Source organism: Sinocyclocheilus anshuiensis, unplaced genomic scaffold (assembly GCF_001515605.1).
Source record: "Sinocyclocheilus anshuiensis isolate Anshui unplaced genomic scaffold, SAMN03320099.WGS_v1.1 scaffold1316, whole genome shotgun sequence".
Taxonomy (NCBI): domain Eukaryota; kingdom Metazoa; phylum Chordata; class Actinopteri; order Cypriniformes; family Cyprinidae; genus Sinocyclocheilus; species Sinocyclocheilus anshuiensis.
This window is the reverse complement of record NW_015542553.1, coordinates 1,529,168-1,546,935: the sequence shown is the minus strand read 5'-3', so window position 1 is coordinate 1,546,935 and position 17,768 is coordinate 1,529,168. Positions and strand designations below refer to the sequence as shown.

Genomic DNA, 17,768 nt, shown 5'->3' with positions numbered 1-17,768 from the left:
GGAGTTTAAGTCGACCGACTGGATTGCATGGCTGAGAGTGTATGGGACCTTCGCCGTGGGAAAATATTAATAAGTGGACGTAACGTTGAGGGAAAACAGCCAAGACACGTTGAATACCTAATATGAGGTCTCATTTCATTCGGGCTTTTGCTTTATTTTGCGAAAGTTGCCTGTAACTCGGTTACAAGGGGCTCGAGGGAATATTAATATTTACATAACCGCGCTGATTTCGGGTTTGCGCGTCTTACTCCGTATTGACTTCAACTGGAAGGCTGCGCGCATTGAGATTCAAGTCAACTCACAGGTCAACTTGCTTTAAAGGCGAGATATAAAACATGTACAGTATTGTTGATTATTTTGGATAATTCTGGAAAACAAGTTATACAACAGGGAAGTGTACTTTGCGTTGCGTCCTGGTCCTAAAGCCAGTCGTGTATTCGGCTGTTGCGCGGATAACCAGCGCTTGCCCCAATGCTTCAACTGTGGTCGTGTTCCAAATCATTAGACGTGATGATGGAAAGTGTTTTGTTAGAGCAAGGCTAACTATTTTTTTCCCGGATATAATCCTGAATCATTTGAACACGCATACATATTGACTTTATTGGATAATTTGTCGTTTTTACGCTTCTGAAAGCAGTTTATTCTTTGGAGTGTGAAGTAGAGCGACGCGAAGGAGGTCTGTATCGTAGCAGCACAGCATACTACAAACGTCTGAAGGGACTTGAGTGGAGTAATGGTGGTAAATACGGTCCACTGGTTCAGGAAGGGCTTGCGGCTCCACGACAATCCTTCACTCAGAGACTCCATCCAGGAAGCGCACACTGTCCGCTGTGTGTACATCCTGGACCCCTGGTTCGCCGGATCCTCGAACGTCGGGATCAGCAGGTGGAGGTAATAGATCGGGACGCCAAATAATAACATATCTGTGCTTGGAATGCATTGCAAAATCTTATTTAGAGTAGTCTACTAATAATCATCTGTTTCTAAAAAAATGTATTGCTAACACTTTACAATAAGGTCCCATTAGTTAACGATAGTTAATGCAATAGAAAGATTAATACATACTGAAACAAATGTATTGCTAATTGTTAATGTTTAGTAAAAATACAAATGTCCATCGTTTGTTCATGTTAACTTAGGTCCATTAAATAATATGAAATTAACATTAACTAAAATTGATAAATGCTTTATATTTTCATTGTTAGTTCATGTTAACTAATGTAGTTTAAAAAATGGAAACTTATTTTAAAGTGTTAAGTGTAATATATTCCTTCTATTGATTGTTCTATTCTAATCTATTCCACTGATTATTTTTTATTCTACTCTTATTTTTCTATTCTGTTCTTGTCTTTTCTCATCTTATCTATCATAATGGATTATATTCAGTTCTAATCTATTGTACGCTATTCTATTTAGTTTAATTCTAGTTCTAATGTGTTCTATTATAATCTTTTTAATCTACTACAGCTACTACTATATTCTATCTATCTATTCTGTAACAATGACATCACTACAATGATGCAATAAGATCAAAGTGCATTATCAAAATACTTTTACATATATAGCAGAACCTCTATTAGTTTAAATATGCATTTCAAAAAATGTGTTATAATACAAATAATACAACTCTTAACGTAAACTATTACCAGTATAGTAATAACAAAACTTATTGGACTGACAGACTTTTAATGAAGCCATTTTGCAAGTGTTGGCAATTTATCAGTGGCCAGTTAGTGGATTTACAGACTGATTAGAGATCAAATGAGTGACTGATTGCAGCCAATGCATGTCTTCACCTTTGAGTATTATTATGTCATACTATCTGAATTACTAAAGAGGAGAAACTAGTATGTTTTGTAATTAGCTGAGTCTACTGACTGGTTGAGCAAGGTCCTATTGACAGATGCCGCTTGTCCATCAGTGGCAAGGCACTTCTCTGAATGACATTGCAAGTAAGCCAGTTTAAAACACTGACTTAAACCAAGTCAAGGTTTCTATGTAAGGCTATTTTGGTTTTCAAAGAGGAGCCAAAATTTCTTAATGTGTGTTCATAAACTTTTTTTTGTACCCTGTTTCCCAGTGAGCTCACACACAGGAAATTATACTAGATAAAACTCAACTGCCTAAACTGTCAGTGAGATGCTGCTAAATGCTCAGCACATGGAGGTTTATTTTTTGGAAATGGACAGACTATTGAAATAGTGTTCAAGTAATATTAAAAATATATATTTTTGTAAGATTAAATTCTTGTTTTTAAAGAAGAGATTTATATTCATTCACTTTATATTCATAGAATTCGCACAAACAAAAAGCTACACTAATGCATTAGTAACAGAGTCTCTGTTTTGTGTTCTTAACTACAAGCAGTATTACATAACACAGACCCTTACATCAGTCTTCCACACCCATGCTTGCTTACTATACATCTCTTAAACTCTTCAAGGGATAGTTTATCCGTAAACAAATACATATCTTTATTTACTCACCCTCATGTCATTCCAAACAGTTTGACTTTCCAAGTTCCAACACAGTTTTGAAAAATGCGCTCTTCCATGAAATGAAAGTGGATGGGAACTTGAGACTGTAAGCTGCAAAAAGAACAAAAATGTATCACTATATATAAGTCTTATAATAGATTTGAGGGATGAACAGACTGAAATATAATATTCACTCAAAATCTTGCTTGACTATATGGAAAAGAGCAGCTTGGAAATTCTATAAATATCTCCTTTTGTGATTCACGTTAGAAAGTAAGTCATATGGATGTGGAACAACATGAGGATGAGTAAATGATAAACATCTTGTATTAAAAAGCTTTTTACACCATGTGCAGTATATCTAATCACTATAGCATGTGGTGTGTGTGTGCATGTGTGTCCATTTCTGTAAATGTATGTTGGCACACACTCGAGGTGAGGTCTACTGCTGGATGATGTGATGATATAGCAGCGTTTAGTGTCTCCCACCTTCATCCACCCACTTGTGTCTCCATTGTGTTGGGAAATGGGTCAGTGTGTTATAGAGGGTGATCATAATGCCTACTACAAAATGCTTAGTAATGTGCTCAGCTGTGGTGACCTACTTTATTCACTATGGAATCAAAATAAGCTCTGGTAGGACCCACCTAGTTTACATAAACTGGGAAAGATGGTAACATTTACAAGATATAAAATAATAAACTAATTAAAAACAGGATGTAGATTTTTTTTATGCTTGCTTGGTTACTGAAGGTGTATTTATCTCATACTGGCTCTGTAAAATCTGTCTAATTAGGGAACAAGTGAATGAAATCAGAATAATTATGCATGGCTTTGGTAAACTAGTTGATTTTGGAAAAAATAAAAATTGTAGTGCACATCCGTAAAACTGACTGCTAACATACACCGCAAACTTGATGCACTTTAATTTCACATTTGAACATGATGCACTATATTATCTCTGCAATCATTACAACAATGATGCAGTTTGTCATATAACATGATACTGTGGTGTTCTGTCTGACCCGAGTTGTTTGTGTGTCACTGGATCAGATGACTGGGAGACAATTGTCTTTGATTCCGATCATACAGCGGTGAGTCGGTAACGGAGAGGGAGGCTACGGCTTAGACAGGGATTTACACATTATCACTGACTGCGTGTAGAGGACAACATTTCCTGCGAGCAGGCAGGATCGTACAACAGTACGGAAATAAAAGGCCAGATGTTTTGGTGCAGCATGAATCATCTGTTAACAATGATATACAGTGAGGTCCGAAACTGAGAGGATGTTGAAAATGTGGGATCTTTTTCCAATTCAGGATTTCGAAAAACTTCAAAAATGTTAACTGTTTTTAACATCACTAACACTATGACTATGAGATGTTTTTTGAGTAGCAAATAGCATATTAGAATTATTTCTGAAGGATCGAGTGACTCTGAACAGGAGTAATGGCTGCTGAAAATTCAGCTTTGGCATTACAAGAATAAATTACATTTTAAAATAGAAAACCGTTATTTTAAATTGTAATAATCTTTAACAACTACTATTTTGACTGTATTTTCGATCAAATAAAATGCAGCCTTGGTGAAGAGCCGTCTTTCAAAAACAACCACAAACTTTTGAATGGAAGTGAATAAACTCTACACAAATGGCTGACTGGTCTTACTCCAACACATGATGTTTCCTCCACACAGAGATGAAACCTGTTTACATGATGCTGCATTACAGTATTACAGGCAGTATCAATATTTTGGTTATCGAAACCAATAAGCTAACTGATAAGACTGTTTGATTTTTTTGTGTAACTTCAACATACTAATGAATATCTCAGTGAGATTTCATTGACAAAAGTATAGGAATATTATCTGGTCTTCTCCCAAAATTTTTGCCACTCATAATTGGAAAAATAACGAAAAATTGCAAAATTGAATCTTTGATATTCTTGTCAATTGACATGGCTCAGATCCCTTCTACTATATTCAATTGCTTGCTTTTGTTTTGATCATTTTATCAGAGAACCATGATGAATCATTCTCAAACAGACTGTAGTCCATGTGGCACTAAATAAATATTTGATTGGTCACTCTGTAGAGCACCAGGCTACTTTCTTTAGCATCTCATGGTTAGTTTTAAAGTCCAGAGAGAAAAATTACTATATGTCAAATGGATTAAGGTTTTAGTACTAAAGATTATGCAAAACTGTCATGCCAAGACATATTAAGCTAGTGTCTGCACAGAAATCCTTGAAATGCATATTACACAACATTCTTTTGTTATGTGTGAGTGTATATGAGTGTGTGATAACAAGGTAGTTTTAGACAGATTTCATTTGAGATCAAGTATAGTTTGGCCAGGAGTATCCGAGGTTGTCTAGCGGTTGAAGAAAGTTTAGCTTTGGAGACTGGAGTTTTTCTCTTACTCAGCACTTGAGTTTAAGTGAGATCCTGCAAACAATAGGGACTGGGTTTCTGGGTCAATAACAAGTTGTTGCTTGCTATTTTAAAAGATCCATTGGGTTTTCTGCACCACTTTTCAACAACACTACACTGAAAATGAAATGTTCTGTACATTATTTGAACAAATTGCTCACATGGCATGGTTCTTTTTAATGACCCAATTTACCAATGGGAGAATAAGACTGAAATAATGAAGTCTTCATCTGAGCATGGACTGAATTGTTTAGGCAACTCACTACTTTACTGAATCAACATAATATTCAATTATTCAATGTATCACATCATTGAATTCCCGTTCAGTGCTTCAAAAAAATGAAGCAATCAAATCAGTCAACATTAATTCTTGCAACTGCAATATAAAAACTTTGGCTGGTAACTCGTCCACACTAATAATGGGACATGAAAGATACCTCAAATAGTGCAACACTGTAGCCTTACACTGAAGGAGGCACCCAAGTCATATCAAGAGACTCGGGTGGCCTCTTTTGACTTGGACTAGTAAGCAACCACCCAAAACACTATTAACCACATAGTAACACATTAAAAACCCCTTACAACACATTAGCAACCTTGTATCATTCAGCAACCACCCACGGCATTCGGATTGTGAATTTTACAAAGGACTGCACCATTCATAGTTTATTCAGTTTACTCAACTGGTAGAACATGGTGCTAGCAATGGCAAGGATGAATAACTGTAAGTGTAAGTTCTTTAAGATACCGGGTTGAGGATGAAATAATCACTGGATTTCAAAACTTCGAAAGGTACAGCAGTTAGTAGCAACTTTGGAACAGTGAATTCAGGGTCATTGGAGTGCATCTCTTGAATGATGAAATGAGTGTCTGTGCATGCATAATGGCAGTTATAAAAGGGCAGCAGCCTGTTTAATGGCAGTTCTGTGCATAATAAAACATATCAATGTTCAGTTAGCAGTTTCTTTCACTGTAAGCATGGCTGTTTGTAAGTCGTAATCAAGCCAGTATTGCCACACTGACTCAGGCGTTCTGTATTTCCTATGTTTTCCCATTTTCAAAAGCAGGAATGGAGTAATTAACCAATTACCACTGTGACACATTATGATTTGTTTATCAAATTGAAAAGTAGCATATTTTTTTATATATACAGTTACAAATATTTATATATCATAAGAAAATTATTTTTCATTTAAAGCAACATTAAAATTATCAATTCTGAGTGAGTGCTTATAAATAAATAAATATATATATAATATATATATATCAGAAAATTTGATTTTGTCATAATATTTGTCAAAAACAAAATAACAAAAAATTGGGTAAAACATTCGATGAGGTTGAAACATTTTGCAATGCACTGTAGCTTCAGCAAGTAATAATCTATAATTATAGCAATTATTCTGTCAGCAGATAGTTTCTATTTTTTCCTATTTTTACCCTATACTTGTTCAAAGCCTTGCCACTTTGAAATGTTTTACAGTTCAATATATTCTGTTGCGCAATAGTTATTGAGTATAACCATCTTCTTATTAGACTTATATTATGGGCATGATATTATTTGTCAGTAAGTTGCTATAAATACATGTCATGTCTCTTGTTGCTCAGGTTTTTACTGCAGTGTTTGGAAGACTTGGACGCCAGCCTCCGCAAACTCAACTCACGACTCTTCGTTATCCGTGGCCAACCCACCGATGTCTTCCCCAGGCTGTTTAAGGTTTCAGTTGACAATTGTTATATTTAAGTATAGTAATAATCTTGAATCTGGATAACATTTCTGATTTATGAAATATCCTGGATTAGAAAGAATAAGACTGAAGCAAAAAAAAAAAAAAGAAAAAGACATTTTCCATTTAATCTTCCACATGAGCTGTGACTTGGCTCTCTCTTTCACTATTGTCTATGGGTGATTATTTTAAGCCCCCTAATGGTATGATTTTGTAACGCATCCAGGAGTGGAACATAACACGTCTGTCCTACGAGTATGACTCAGAGCCATTTGGAAAGGAGCGAGATGCAGCAATCAAGAAGCTGGCCAATGAGGCAGGTGTGGAGGTGATAGTTCGCATCTCTCACACGCTCTATGATCTGGACAAGTACGTACTTCCAAATCCATTAGATTTTGTTGTAACTTTTGGTCTATAATTAATTTGTTGTAAGTGAATGCCATTGCTTGCTTTACAGTACTTTCCTAAATCATTATTCAAATTTAAAACATTAATTAACTTTGGAGCAAAGGTAGGTGTTCTTAACAATAATATTCTCAAGATTTATGAAACAATTTGGAAACAGGATAAAAAAAAATCTTTGTGTATCCTCGCTGACTTATTTCAGCATTATAAGTCCCTCTGCAGCAACGTTTTATCGTATTTTCACGTTTGTAAGATTCTGTCCTAGATTTGCAAGATTTCCGCACAGGACTGCCATAGACTGACATTAGAAAAGATCAAAAGCTTGTCTGATATGGCGGATGGCAACAGTTGATCAGACATTATTTTTTTGAGATTATTTTTCTTACTCACTGGTGGATTGTGGTCTCTCAGGATCATCGAGCTGAATGGAGGCCAGTCTCCGCTCACGTACAAGTGCTTCCAGACCCTCATCAGCAGGATGGAGGCGGTGGAGACCCCGGCAGAGACCATCACAGCTGAAGTCATGGGGCCATGCACCACGCCGGTCTCTGAAGACCACGATGAGAAGTTCGGGGTTCCTTCTTTGGAAGAGCTTGGTTAGTCTGCTATCTTTCAAAAAAGTGTAGAATACTAAGCTACTCACCTATATGAAGTATGTAATGCATCCTTAAACAACTTGGGAATCAGTCAAACTGTCCTTATTTTTAAAAGTTGCACTGTAAAAAGGGTAATTGTTGATGTTTTTCCTGGAACAGGCTTTGACACAGAAGGCCTGTCCTCAGCTGTGTGGCCTGGAGGAGAAACAGAGGCCCTCACTCGTCTGGAGAGGCACCTGGAGAGGAAGGTTGGAGACACTCCATAAATCACACGTATACAGCTGTAGGATTGAAATGTTAATAAATATAACTAAGCAAACTATATAAATTCAGAAATACACTTGAAAGCAATGACATTTATTGAGCTGATAATAATCTGACCTAGTTTAACTGATGCTTTTGAGATGATCATATATTATTCTTTAAAAAAAAATACTCACCATCTACACTAACATTCAGAGTTTGGTGTCATTTATTAATTAATTTATTTATTTCTTTTTAAGAAATTAATACTTTTATTCAGCAAGGATGTGTCTAATGTGAGTTTGATTATCATTTTGCGTGACATTTATAGCCATACTGAAAGCGACAATAGATAGTTTACCTCAGATCTTGAAAAAATTAAAGCAAACGTACGTTAAGATTGTGAACGCAGTGCGAACCAACAAGTGTATTCCATAACAAAGATGGTATCAGTCACTCAGTATTTACTTTTAATAATGTTAAAAAGGTTTAATATTAGATGATTAGATGATAAACGTCAATTTCGTTGGGAGTGCAGTGCGCTTCTGAATGGCTGATATTTGAGTGATTCTGTCGTGTCGCGTCTGGTGTGGACAGCCAAATTGCTTGTCGCTGGAATCTTGTTGCGTTGCGTGTAGTTAGGACATGGTGTAACCCCAAACTTTTGAGCAGTAGTGCATGTTTACCATTTAAATAATTGTTCAACAAATTTCAGGCCATCCTTATTGATTAGCTCAGTAAATTAATGATTCTTTCATAACAAACTTTTTTCTAGGCTTGGGTGGCCAACTTTGAGCGTCCAAGAATGAATGCCAATTCGCTGTTGGCCAGTCCCACTGGCCTCAGTCCATATTTAAGATTCGGTTGCCTCTCCTGTCAACTCTTCTACTTCAAACTCACAGACCTCTACAGAAAGGTCAGCATGTCATCATATGTATCTTATTGTACTTCAAATGATGTTGTTAATGTTAAACTGACTTAGGGATCATGTAGAAGAGTTGAATGATAATTCTGAGTTATTTACACTTTTTCCATACAGGTCAAAAAGAACAGCTCACCTCCTCTGTCCCTCTATGGCCAATTACTGTGGCGTGAATTCTTTTACACGGCTGCCACCAACAACCCACGCTTTGACAAGATGGAAGGCAATCCAATTTGCGTGCAGATCCCGTGGGACAAAAACCCAGAGGCTTTGGCCAAGTGGGCAGAGGGCAGGACGGGTTTCCCCTGGATCGATGCCATCATGACTCAACTGAGACAAGAGGGCTGGATCCACCATCTAGCCCGGCACGCAGTTGCTTGTTTCCTCACCCGCGGAGACCTGTGGATCAGCTGGGAGGAGGGCATGAAAGTATAAAGAGCTCATGATTGTGATCATTTTCGATATTTTACTAATATGACAGACCTTCAGTGGCAGCACTCACATGTGTGTGTCTTCACAGGTCTTTGAGGAGTTGTTGCTGGATGCAGACTGGAGCATGAATGCAGGAAGCTGGATGTGGCTGTCCTGTAGCTCCTTCTTCCAGCAGTTCTTCCACTGCTACTGTCCCATGGGCTTCGCTTTCCAAATCTGTGATTTCTCAAATCCTGCAGATTTACATTGACACTAATTAATTCAAGTCTCCCAAAAAGGCTGGTCGTCCACGGAAAACCAAATGCACGAGAAGACAGGAAAATGTGCTTGGAAATGACTTTCAATGGGGAATCGGTTCAACACTGCAGCTGGAATTGCTTGCCAGTTCAGCACTGAACAGGGTAAGGATCTGTCTCGGAACGTTTAAGAGAAGTCTGACTGAAAGCGCACTCTGCAGAGACTGAGCCTCTCATCAGCAGAAAGAATCAAAAGGCTAGATTCACCTTTGCTGAGGAGCATGTTGTGTGGAGAAAGGAGAACCAATCAAAAGTTCACTTTAGTGATGAGAGCAAGGTTCATTTATTTGGGTCAGATGGGAAACATTATGTTCAGCATCAAACTGGAGAAAAACTGAACCCCGAGTGCGTAAAGAAGTCAGTTAAAGATGGAGGAGGAAGTGTCATGGTTGGGGGAATGTTTTGTGCAGCAGGAGTTGGGCCTCTTATACAGATACATGGCAGGTGAATGCAAATGTTTATCAGAACCTCCTTCAGCAATATGCAGTTCCTTTCCTGCAAGCATCTCCCAGTCAGCCTGCATATTTCATGCAAGACAATGTCCCCATCACACTGCAAAACGGGTAAAGCAGTTCCTTGAAGCTAAGAAATAATAAGAAATAATGAAATGGCCGGGCCAGAGTCCTGATCTAAACCCAACTGAAAATCTCTGGAAAAATTTGGCAACAAAGTTATGGTTAAGAAACCCACCACAGTTACTGAACTATGGAAGAGACTGGAAGAAGAGTGGACCAAGATCACACCAGCGCAGTGTGAGAAACTAGTGATGTCCTGCAGCCGCAGATGTGCTGAAGTCATTCGAAGCAAGGGCCTCTACAATTACTACTCATTTTTGACAGCTGTAACCCTCCAAAATTTTAGTTGTAATCTTCTTTCGTGCTACAGCGGTTGCTGTTCTCTAATTTTGATCACTGTGTTTTCCACAAAATAATGTTTTTTTTTTGTTGTTGAAATTCTCTGGTTATTTTGTAAAACATGCTCGTAGAACAGTGGTATACCCACAGCTAATATTCCTTCAGATTTTGAGTGATGAAGATTTACAATATTACAGAACAAAATCAAGTATTTATAGATTGTTCTCTAATTTTGGTGTGGCTTTCCTAATCAAGTCCAATCAGTATAATCAAACACAGCTGGACTCAAATGAAGGTGTAGAACCATCTCAAGGATGATCAGAAGAAATGGACAGCACCTGAGTTAAATATATGAGTGTCACAGCAAAGGGTCTGAATACTTAGGACCATGTGATATTTCAGTTTTTCTTTTTCAATAAATCTGCAAAAATGTCAACAATTCTGTGTTTTTCTGTCAATATGGGGTGCTGTGTGTACATTAATGAGGAAAAAAAATTAACTTAAATGATTTTAGCAAATGGCTGCAATATAACAAAGAGTGAAAAATTTAAGGGGGTCTGAATACTTTCCGTACCCACTGTATATACACAAACAACAAACAAAATGTTTATGTTGAAATGGGACATTGCGACCCATTATATATATATATATATATATAATCTACTCTCTTTTTCTCTTGAAGGCGTTATTTGCCAGTGTTAAGGGGTTTCCCAGCCAAGTATATCTACGACCCCTGGAATGCTCCTGAAAGCGTTCAGAAAGCAGCCAAATGTATAATTGGAGTACACTACCCCAAACCCATGGTGCATCACGCAGAGGCAAGCCGCCTCAATATAGAGCGTATGAAACAGATCTACCAGCAACTGTCCTGCTACCGTGGCCTGGGTAAGACAAAAACTAAGGGAAATTAAAATGCCACACTAGTCCATACGTCACTCTCTGGATATGCTGTCTGCAACATTTATTGTTGGTGTAACTGCAAAATACGTTTACCTAAAAAAAACAATGATGTAAATGTGATTAATCCTTATGAACTAATAGGCTTCTGGATATTGATGGCTAATTTTTTAAAGGAGTTGTGTAAATTGTATATAATTAAATGCCTGAATTAGCAGAAAAATTGCAGAGAAGCTGGAATGAGTTCACGTTCTTCTCTGACTGATGCTTCACTCCCAACAGGACTGCTGGCAATGGTGCCGTCCAACCCTAATGGAAATGGTGAGAATTCCACAACCTTAAAGGGATTCCAAACAGGAGATGTGACCAAGGAAGTCACTGCACCTTCAGGTTTGCACACTCCCTAGCTTCCCTATATTTTATACAAGCTACGCTATATTAGACACGTCTGTTCATTTTAATTTCGTTTTAAAAATTAAGAATTAAACTGAATTAACTATTTAAAACACATATACGCACTACTATGTTATCTGATACATTTTCTTCAATTCATCTCAGACTATCAGATGCCTCCCACCTCTCAAGGTGAATGGCATAGCAGGACGATGGTTTACTCACAAGGAGACCACCAAACAAGCAGCAACATGCCACCGCAAGGTATAAACACTATGCCAATGACACATCAATATCTAGCCTATATCTGCAATTATCAACAATATCTCATTAAATCTCAGCAGCATTGTTATTTTTCTATTTGCAAGACATGTCATGATTGTTTGTCTCACAGGTTTTGCAAGCATCAGTAGTAGCACAATGTGCTACAGGCAAGATTCACAGCAGATACCTGGTCCTGCTGTACAGCCAGGTAATGACTTCCACATTTAACCAGAGGGCAGTCTAATGTCATACAGATTTTACAGTTAGCGTTATAATCTTGAAATCTCATTCTCAGGACGAGGGCTACACAGCAGCACCCTCCAGATGTCAGGAAAACGACACAGCGAGGAGTCTAGTCCTGCCACATGCTCAAAAGTCCAGAGGCAGAGCAGCTCTTAATAGAAACAGCCTTTGTGCCACAGACGCATTGTAGGCTACTGGTTCTGGAAACAGTCCTCATCCTCCATAAAATGTGCAGTACACATCTGGATATTTGGGTTGAACTGTTCTGGAACAGTGTTGTAAATACAACTTAACCACTGATTTCTAGTTGTGTCCTCTTTTGGAAGGCCAAACAAAGTAGTTTCGCTTTCACAACGAAACACACAGTGACTCCACAACATGGCAGCGGCGGCAACAGCAAGAATTAAAGTTACGCCTTCTTTCTTTGCGTGAACATTTTGGGCGGTGTTATGCAAATCTTCCCACATCGTGACGTAGACATGTGGGGGCGTGTTAGAACGAGCCGTTTTAGGTAGGCGTGGTTGACTCTTAACTTTTATAAAGAATATCTCTTTGGATTTGAGACTTTAGTCTTTGCAACTTTACAGATCTTCTTTATGCACCAAGAGCTTGTAACACTCCAAAGAGAAAGGAAAAATTGAAATCGCATCATATGACCCTTTTAAAGAAGTTTCTTATGCTCATCAAGGCTGCATTTATTTGATCAATATACAGAAAAATACAGAAAAAAAAAACAGAATAAATGAATTTAATAAAATTATTCAAATAACCTTTTTCAAGTGTTTCTGTTTTTCTTTATGTCACATTCTTATACTTCATGAAGCCTCATTTGCGTCTTTTTTGTGTTTTTCAGAAATGGTCGATGCAAAGCGGTCAGCACGACTTCGCAGAGGCCTGATTTTTTTTTGTTTGCACCTTTTTCGAGTTGTTACGTTGTGCATTTTTTACAGAACCAAAATCCCACTGACGGGAGCGACTGAAGGGAGTGCATGATTCTCTCTATAAGCACATCAACACATAGCACTTCGAAACAATCAAGACTGTACATTATCACAGGGACTTCACCCAAGCGGTCACCAACATCCTGATAACATTGGAATTATGTTGCGGCTCTGTGATCTGCACAGCTGCAATGTTCTGTCAACGTTGCGTTCATGTTTGGACTGTTTGGGACTAAATTTTTGTGTATATAAGGATTTGACAAATACTTTAGATACAAAATGTAAATATTTAATATTGTATGTGCTTTCTCTATTTCATGTAGTTATAGGCCCATTGATATATTTTTTTATATAAATAATTATTGTGGATCAATTTTACTCTGTTCTTTATGAAAACATTTTAAAGCATTTGTAGGCTGTTCATGCAGTACACTGCTAAGCCTCTCCTGCTTGCGTGCACTACGTTTTTTTTTTTATCTTGATCTCTCCTTTGCTTGCTTGTTCTCTTTCTGTCTCTACCACAAATGTTTGTGATCTCTCTCTTTTCAGATTGACATCTGTCTTGTACACCTTCTCAGTCCCTGTTTACTCCTCCTCTCTATCTGGGTGTCTCTCCATTGCTGTTAACTATATGAAACTATAAGTCACCACAATGTTTCTCATCCTCTCACATTGTGCTTGTTTAATAAAGTGTAAATGTAAAGGTTGTCTCGCTCATTTACTTACAGGATGCTGTTCTGTCACACATTCTGCTGCTGAAATTTTTTCAGTGACTAATGCCTATTCCACCACACAGCATAGCTGATGACATAAACAAATAAATTATATATATATATATTTACAATAAATACGCACACACACACACACACATATATATATATATATATAATTGTGAGATTAAATTTGAGCGTTAAACCCCATATTTATGAACTTGACTGCATCAAACCAAGCAACATCTGCAAACAGAAGGTGCTAAACATTTTCTGAAAATGAACCCTTCTTAACTATTTTGCAAATACCTGTAACCATCTGATGTTAAGGTTCAAACAAATGTCTAATCACAGATCACCAAGTGAACTATGAATATGCTCAGTAACGTCTGACAACCACAAAGTGTCCAAAACACTGATTATGGTCCAAACCAGTGTTGGGGGTAACTCATTACAAGTAATGCGAGTTACGCGTGAATTTACTTTTCCTTCAGCCTGAGGTTTATTCATTACACTTTTTGGTGTGAAAGGGCTTTTATATTTGCTATAAATAGAACTTTTTATATTAAAAACAATCAAGCCCTGCTTATATTTAAAAAGTAACGCGAAAGTAATATAACGCATTACTTTCCATAAAAAGTAACTAAGTACCGTAATTAGTTACTTTTTGAAGGGAGTAACGCAATATTGTAATGCATTACTTTTAAAAGTAACTTTCCCCAACACTGGTCCAAACACTGTTTTAATCTGAATTGCAATAAATGTATTGATTTACAACTTAAACCCTAACAAACTTCTTTTTTTCCAACAAATGCTGCTTGCTTTTGTTATGTAATGCGAAGACACTGGCGCTATTTTTAGGGTGAATTGAGTATCCAAGTAATTTTGGGGCCTTATTTGAGACATTGTATCACATTTATGCTACTTAAAAATATTACAATATTGATTGCTTACCTAAAACACAAAGACAGGGTGAAAAGCGGGAACGTTAGCTTTTTAGAAACACTGTCAGTTGTCGGTATCCCAAGGACATAAACAAATATATTAAAGTTTAGAGAAACCGGAGAAACATTTGAATGCACCACCAGAGGACATTAGCAGAGATTGAATGGATGAATTGTTTGGTCACGCCCCCACGTTACGTGCGACGTTACGTCTACAATATAATTATTCATTTCTTTATATTAGCAACCTCAGTCCGTGAACGCTAATGACTGAACAGAGATTAGATTATTTTGTTTATGCATTTTGAAATGTCGCACATGGATAAACCATAAACAGTTGATCGCACGAGGCACATCTGTCGTGTTATGAAATTAATGTTGCGTAAGTAATAGTACATTTCACCACTTAATAAATGAAACTGCACAGCCACCTATTTTCTCTGACATTAAGATGAATCATCTGTACGCGTCAGCTGAAATGAAACTCCCTCATAAAATGAAAGAAAAGGTAAAAAATTCATAAAGTCTGTGTATCTCCACATGACGGCGCTGTTTCCCTCTTTCACCTGTGCCAACCAGTCTATGGTGCCAACAAAATATATTTGGGAACCCTGTTTTTTTACAGTCTATGGTGGGAACTTAACGCATTTCATTACTAGAATGCTGAAAAGACAATTTTACTATTTTGATGTAGGCTGGTAAACTTTAAACATCATGCTATCAAGCTGTCCATATATTTTAAATCTATCTATGAGGAAAAATCTTTTTTGTTCAATTTGTATAATCTTATGAATTAATTCAAAGCTTTATTTACATCGATATGCTTTCTTAATAAAAGCGTAAATACTTGTATCTAAAATTGCAATTTGAGAATACAAATTACTACATTTGTAATATAACGCATTGCCAAATTTAGCGGTTGCAAAATTTGTCCTTCGAGCCGAATTCAAACCAAATATAAGAATTCAAATGGCACTGGCAGCAATGAACCTCTACAGTCCTCCGCTCTACCAACTGAGCTATCGAAGGATTTAAATAAATTTTTATGTTTAAAAAGAACATAATAATCTAATAATAATAAATAAATACATAAAATTACGGTATCTCTCGTGGGAGTTGGATATCTATGTGAATTTTTGGTTCTTGCTTCCTGACTGCGTTTTCAACAAGTTCTCACGAATAATCGTTCTGAAAATTCAAAAAAACGAAAAACCTAATTTAGTAACGTTACACTCCAGAGAACGTGAATACGGAAGTACAGAATACAAGGAATTTAGTGTCGATATAAACACATGCCTAGCGATGTAAGTTATAGCAATTAGCGAGAAGTTGTTTTTTACAATTGTATCTATTCCGGCCTCATCTGCTTGCCTATGTAAACTATGCATCATAAATATAGAGAATATCACTTTTTTAAATATATTAAGGCACTTTAAGTGTTTTTACAACGTTTTGTCGCACTGTTTAATTATTGAAATATTGCCGAGGGTGCTTAATATGGATTGCAAATGGCCAAAACTTTTTGTTCACATACCTTTGTTTTATTCTTTTGAGAGGTGAGAAACAGATGGAAAATTGACAGGTTTGTCCTGCAGTTCTATGGATGGTTTGCACTTCAAGGTCTTCGAGCCGGTCACGTGACTGAAAGCTATGAATTGATAGATGCAGCTGTCCCTTGCTGCGTCTGTCCAATCAGGAATCTGATTTAAACCTTGTGCGACCTTATGGACATTTTTGTTTTTTTCGGATCATTTTGCCTGTGTTAATGCCAACTGCATAAATGTTGGCACAGGTGTGTATTTTTATTGGAATTGTAATATTTCACCCTCATTTCCTTTAATAAATCTATTTTATACTAGATACAAAAATAGTTCTTCTCAGGACTTTAAGGACAAAAATGTCCTCATTGAAACCCATTAAAACTGCCATTTTTAATCCCAGGGCCATTTAACTATAAAATTATGCAGTCTTTGTTAATAGGCTTTCATTCTGTTGGCAAGGCTTCAAAATTAAATAAATTTATGATGGTGCCATTTTCTCAGGTTTGGCCTATAAAGCAAATACTTACATTTTTCTGGTTTTCTGCTTTTGCTGTATTATAGAGCCAGTTGGATAAATTATGCAGTTATAATTGTATGGGTGTGTTGGTATGGATGTCAGAGTGTGGTATGTATGTGTGTCCTAAAAAAATGTGTGTGTGCACCTGAAATGTTTGACAGAGAGAAATTATACTGTACTGCGAATCACAAATCCCACCACTGTTTATGCCAGCGGCAACAATCTAATGGGAAAAGTTTGGTACTGCACCCAAACAAAATCTTACTAAAAGCTCATTTTTTTTAGATATCAACCTCAAATTTGGAACACAACTTGTTTAGATTTATGGCTTTGATATTCTAGCAATTTTTGTGTTCAACATGTTTTATAAAATATATATTTTATATAAAAAGTGCTCATAAATCATTTTCATAAACATAAACATAACTTTTTTGGTTTAAATTTTTACAACTTTTTTTTAACTTCAACAATAATCTGTAATACAGACCAAACTTAAGTCTGTACTCCCAAGCTTCAAATTTTTATGACAGTTTTTGGACATGGACATTTTTTCCTCTATGAACCTATGTGTAACTTTTTTTAATTGACACACAAGGGTTAAATAAGACCTCCACCTGTCACTCACAAATAACATGCTGGCAGACTGAAGGCTGATAGAACCACCCCTCAGTAAAAGGGTACAGTGAGACCATAAAGACTATTTATAATCAAACAAGAGAGGAAGAGAGACATAATTATCCTTCATTCTTGAGGTATCACTCATCTGGTCTATTATTAAAGGGGTCATATGATGCGGTCGTCACATGTGGTTGCCGCTCCTTCGTCGAATCTGCCGGCCGTGCCGTTCTCAAGCCTGCCCACCGCCGCTCACTCAAGCCGGCCTCCACTCACTCTAGGCCGCTGCTCACTCTAGGCATCCGGCTTTCGCTCACTCA

General features: G+C 37.0%; 1 protein-coding gene across 1 annotated transcript; it reads left to right on the top strand.

Moving 5' to 3' along the window:
• LOC107694298 (cryptochrome-1-like) lies at nt 1-13,824 on the top strand. The gene is made up of 15 exons (XM_016493963.1): nt 1-891; nt 6,517-6,625; nt 6,862-7,004; nt 7,452-7,636; nt 7,796-7,884; nt 8,655-8,795; nt 8,919-9,230; nt 9,322-9,451; nt 10,307-10,322; nt 11,066-11,268; nt 11,563-11,670; nt 11,839-11,937; nt 12,068-12,145; nt 12,233-12,344; nt 13,030-13,824. Exons 1-14 carry the CDS (start codon nt 734-736, stop codon nt 12,334-12,336), a joined length of 1,875 nt encoding a protein of 624 aa, XP_016349449.1. The 5' UTR covers nt 1-733; the 3' UTR covers nt 12,337-12,344; nt 13,030-13,824.
• Nucleotides 13,825-17,768: the final 3,944 nt, after the last annotated feature.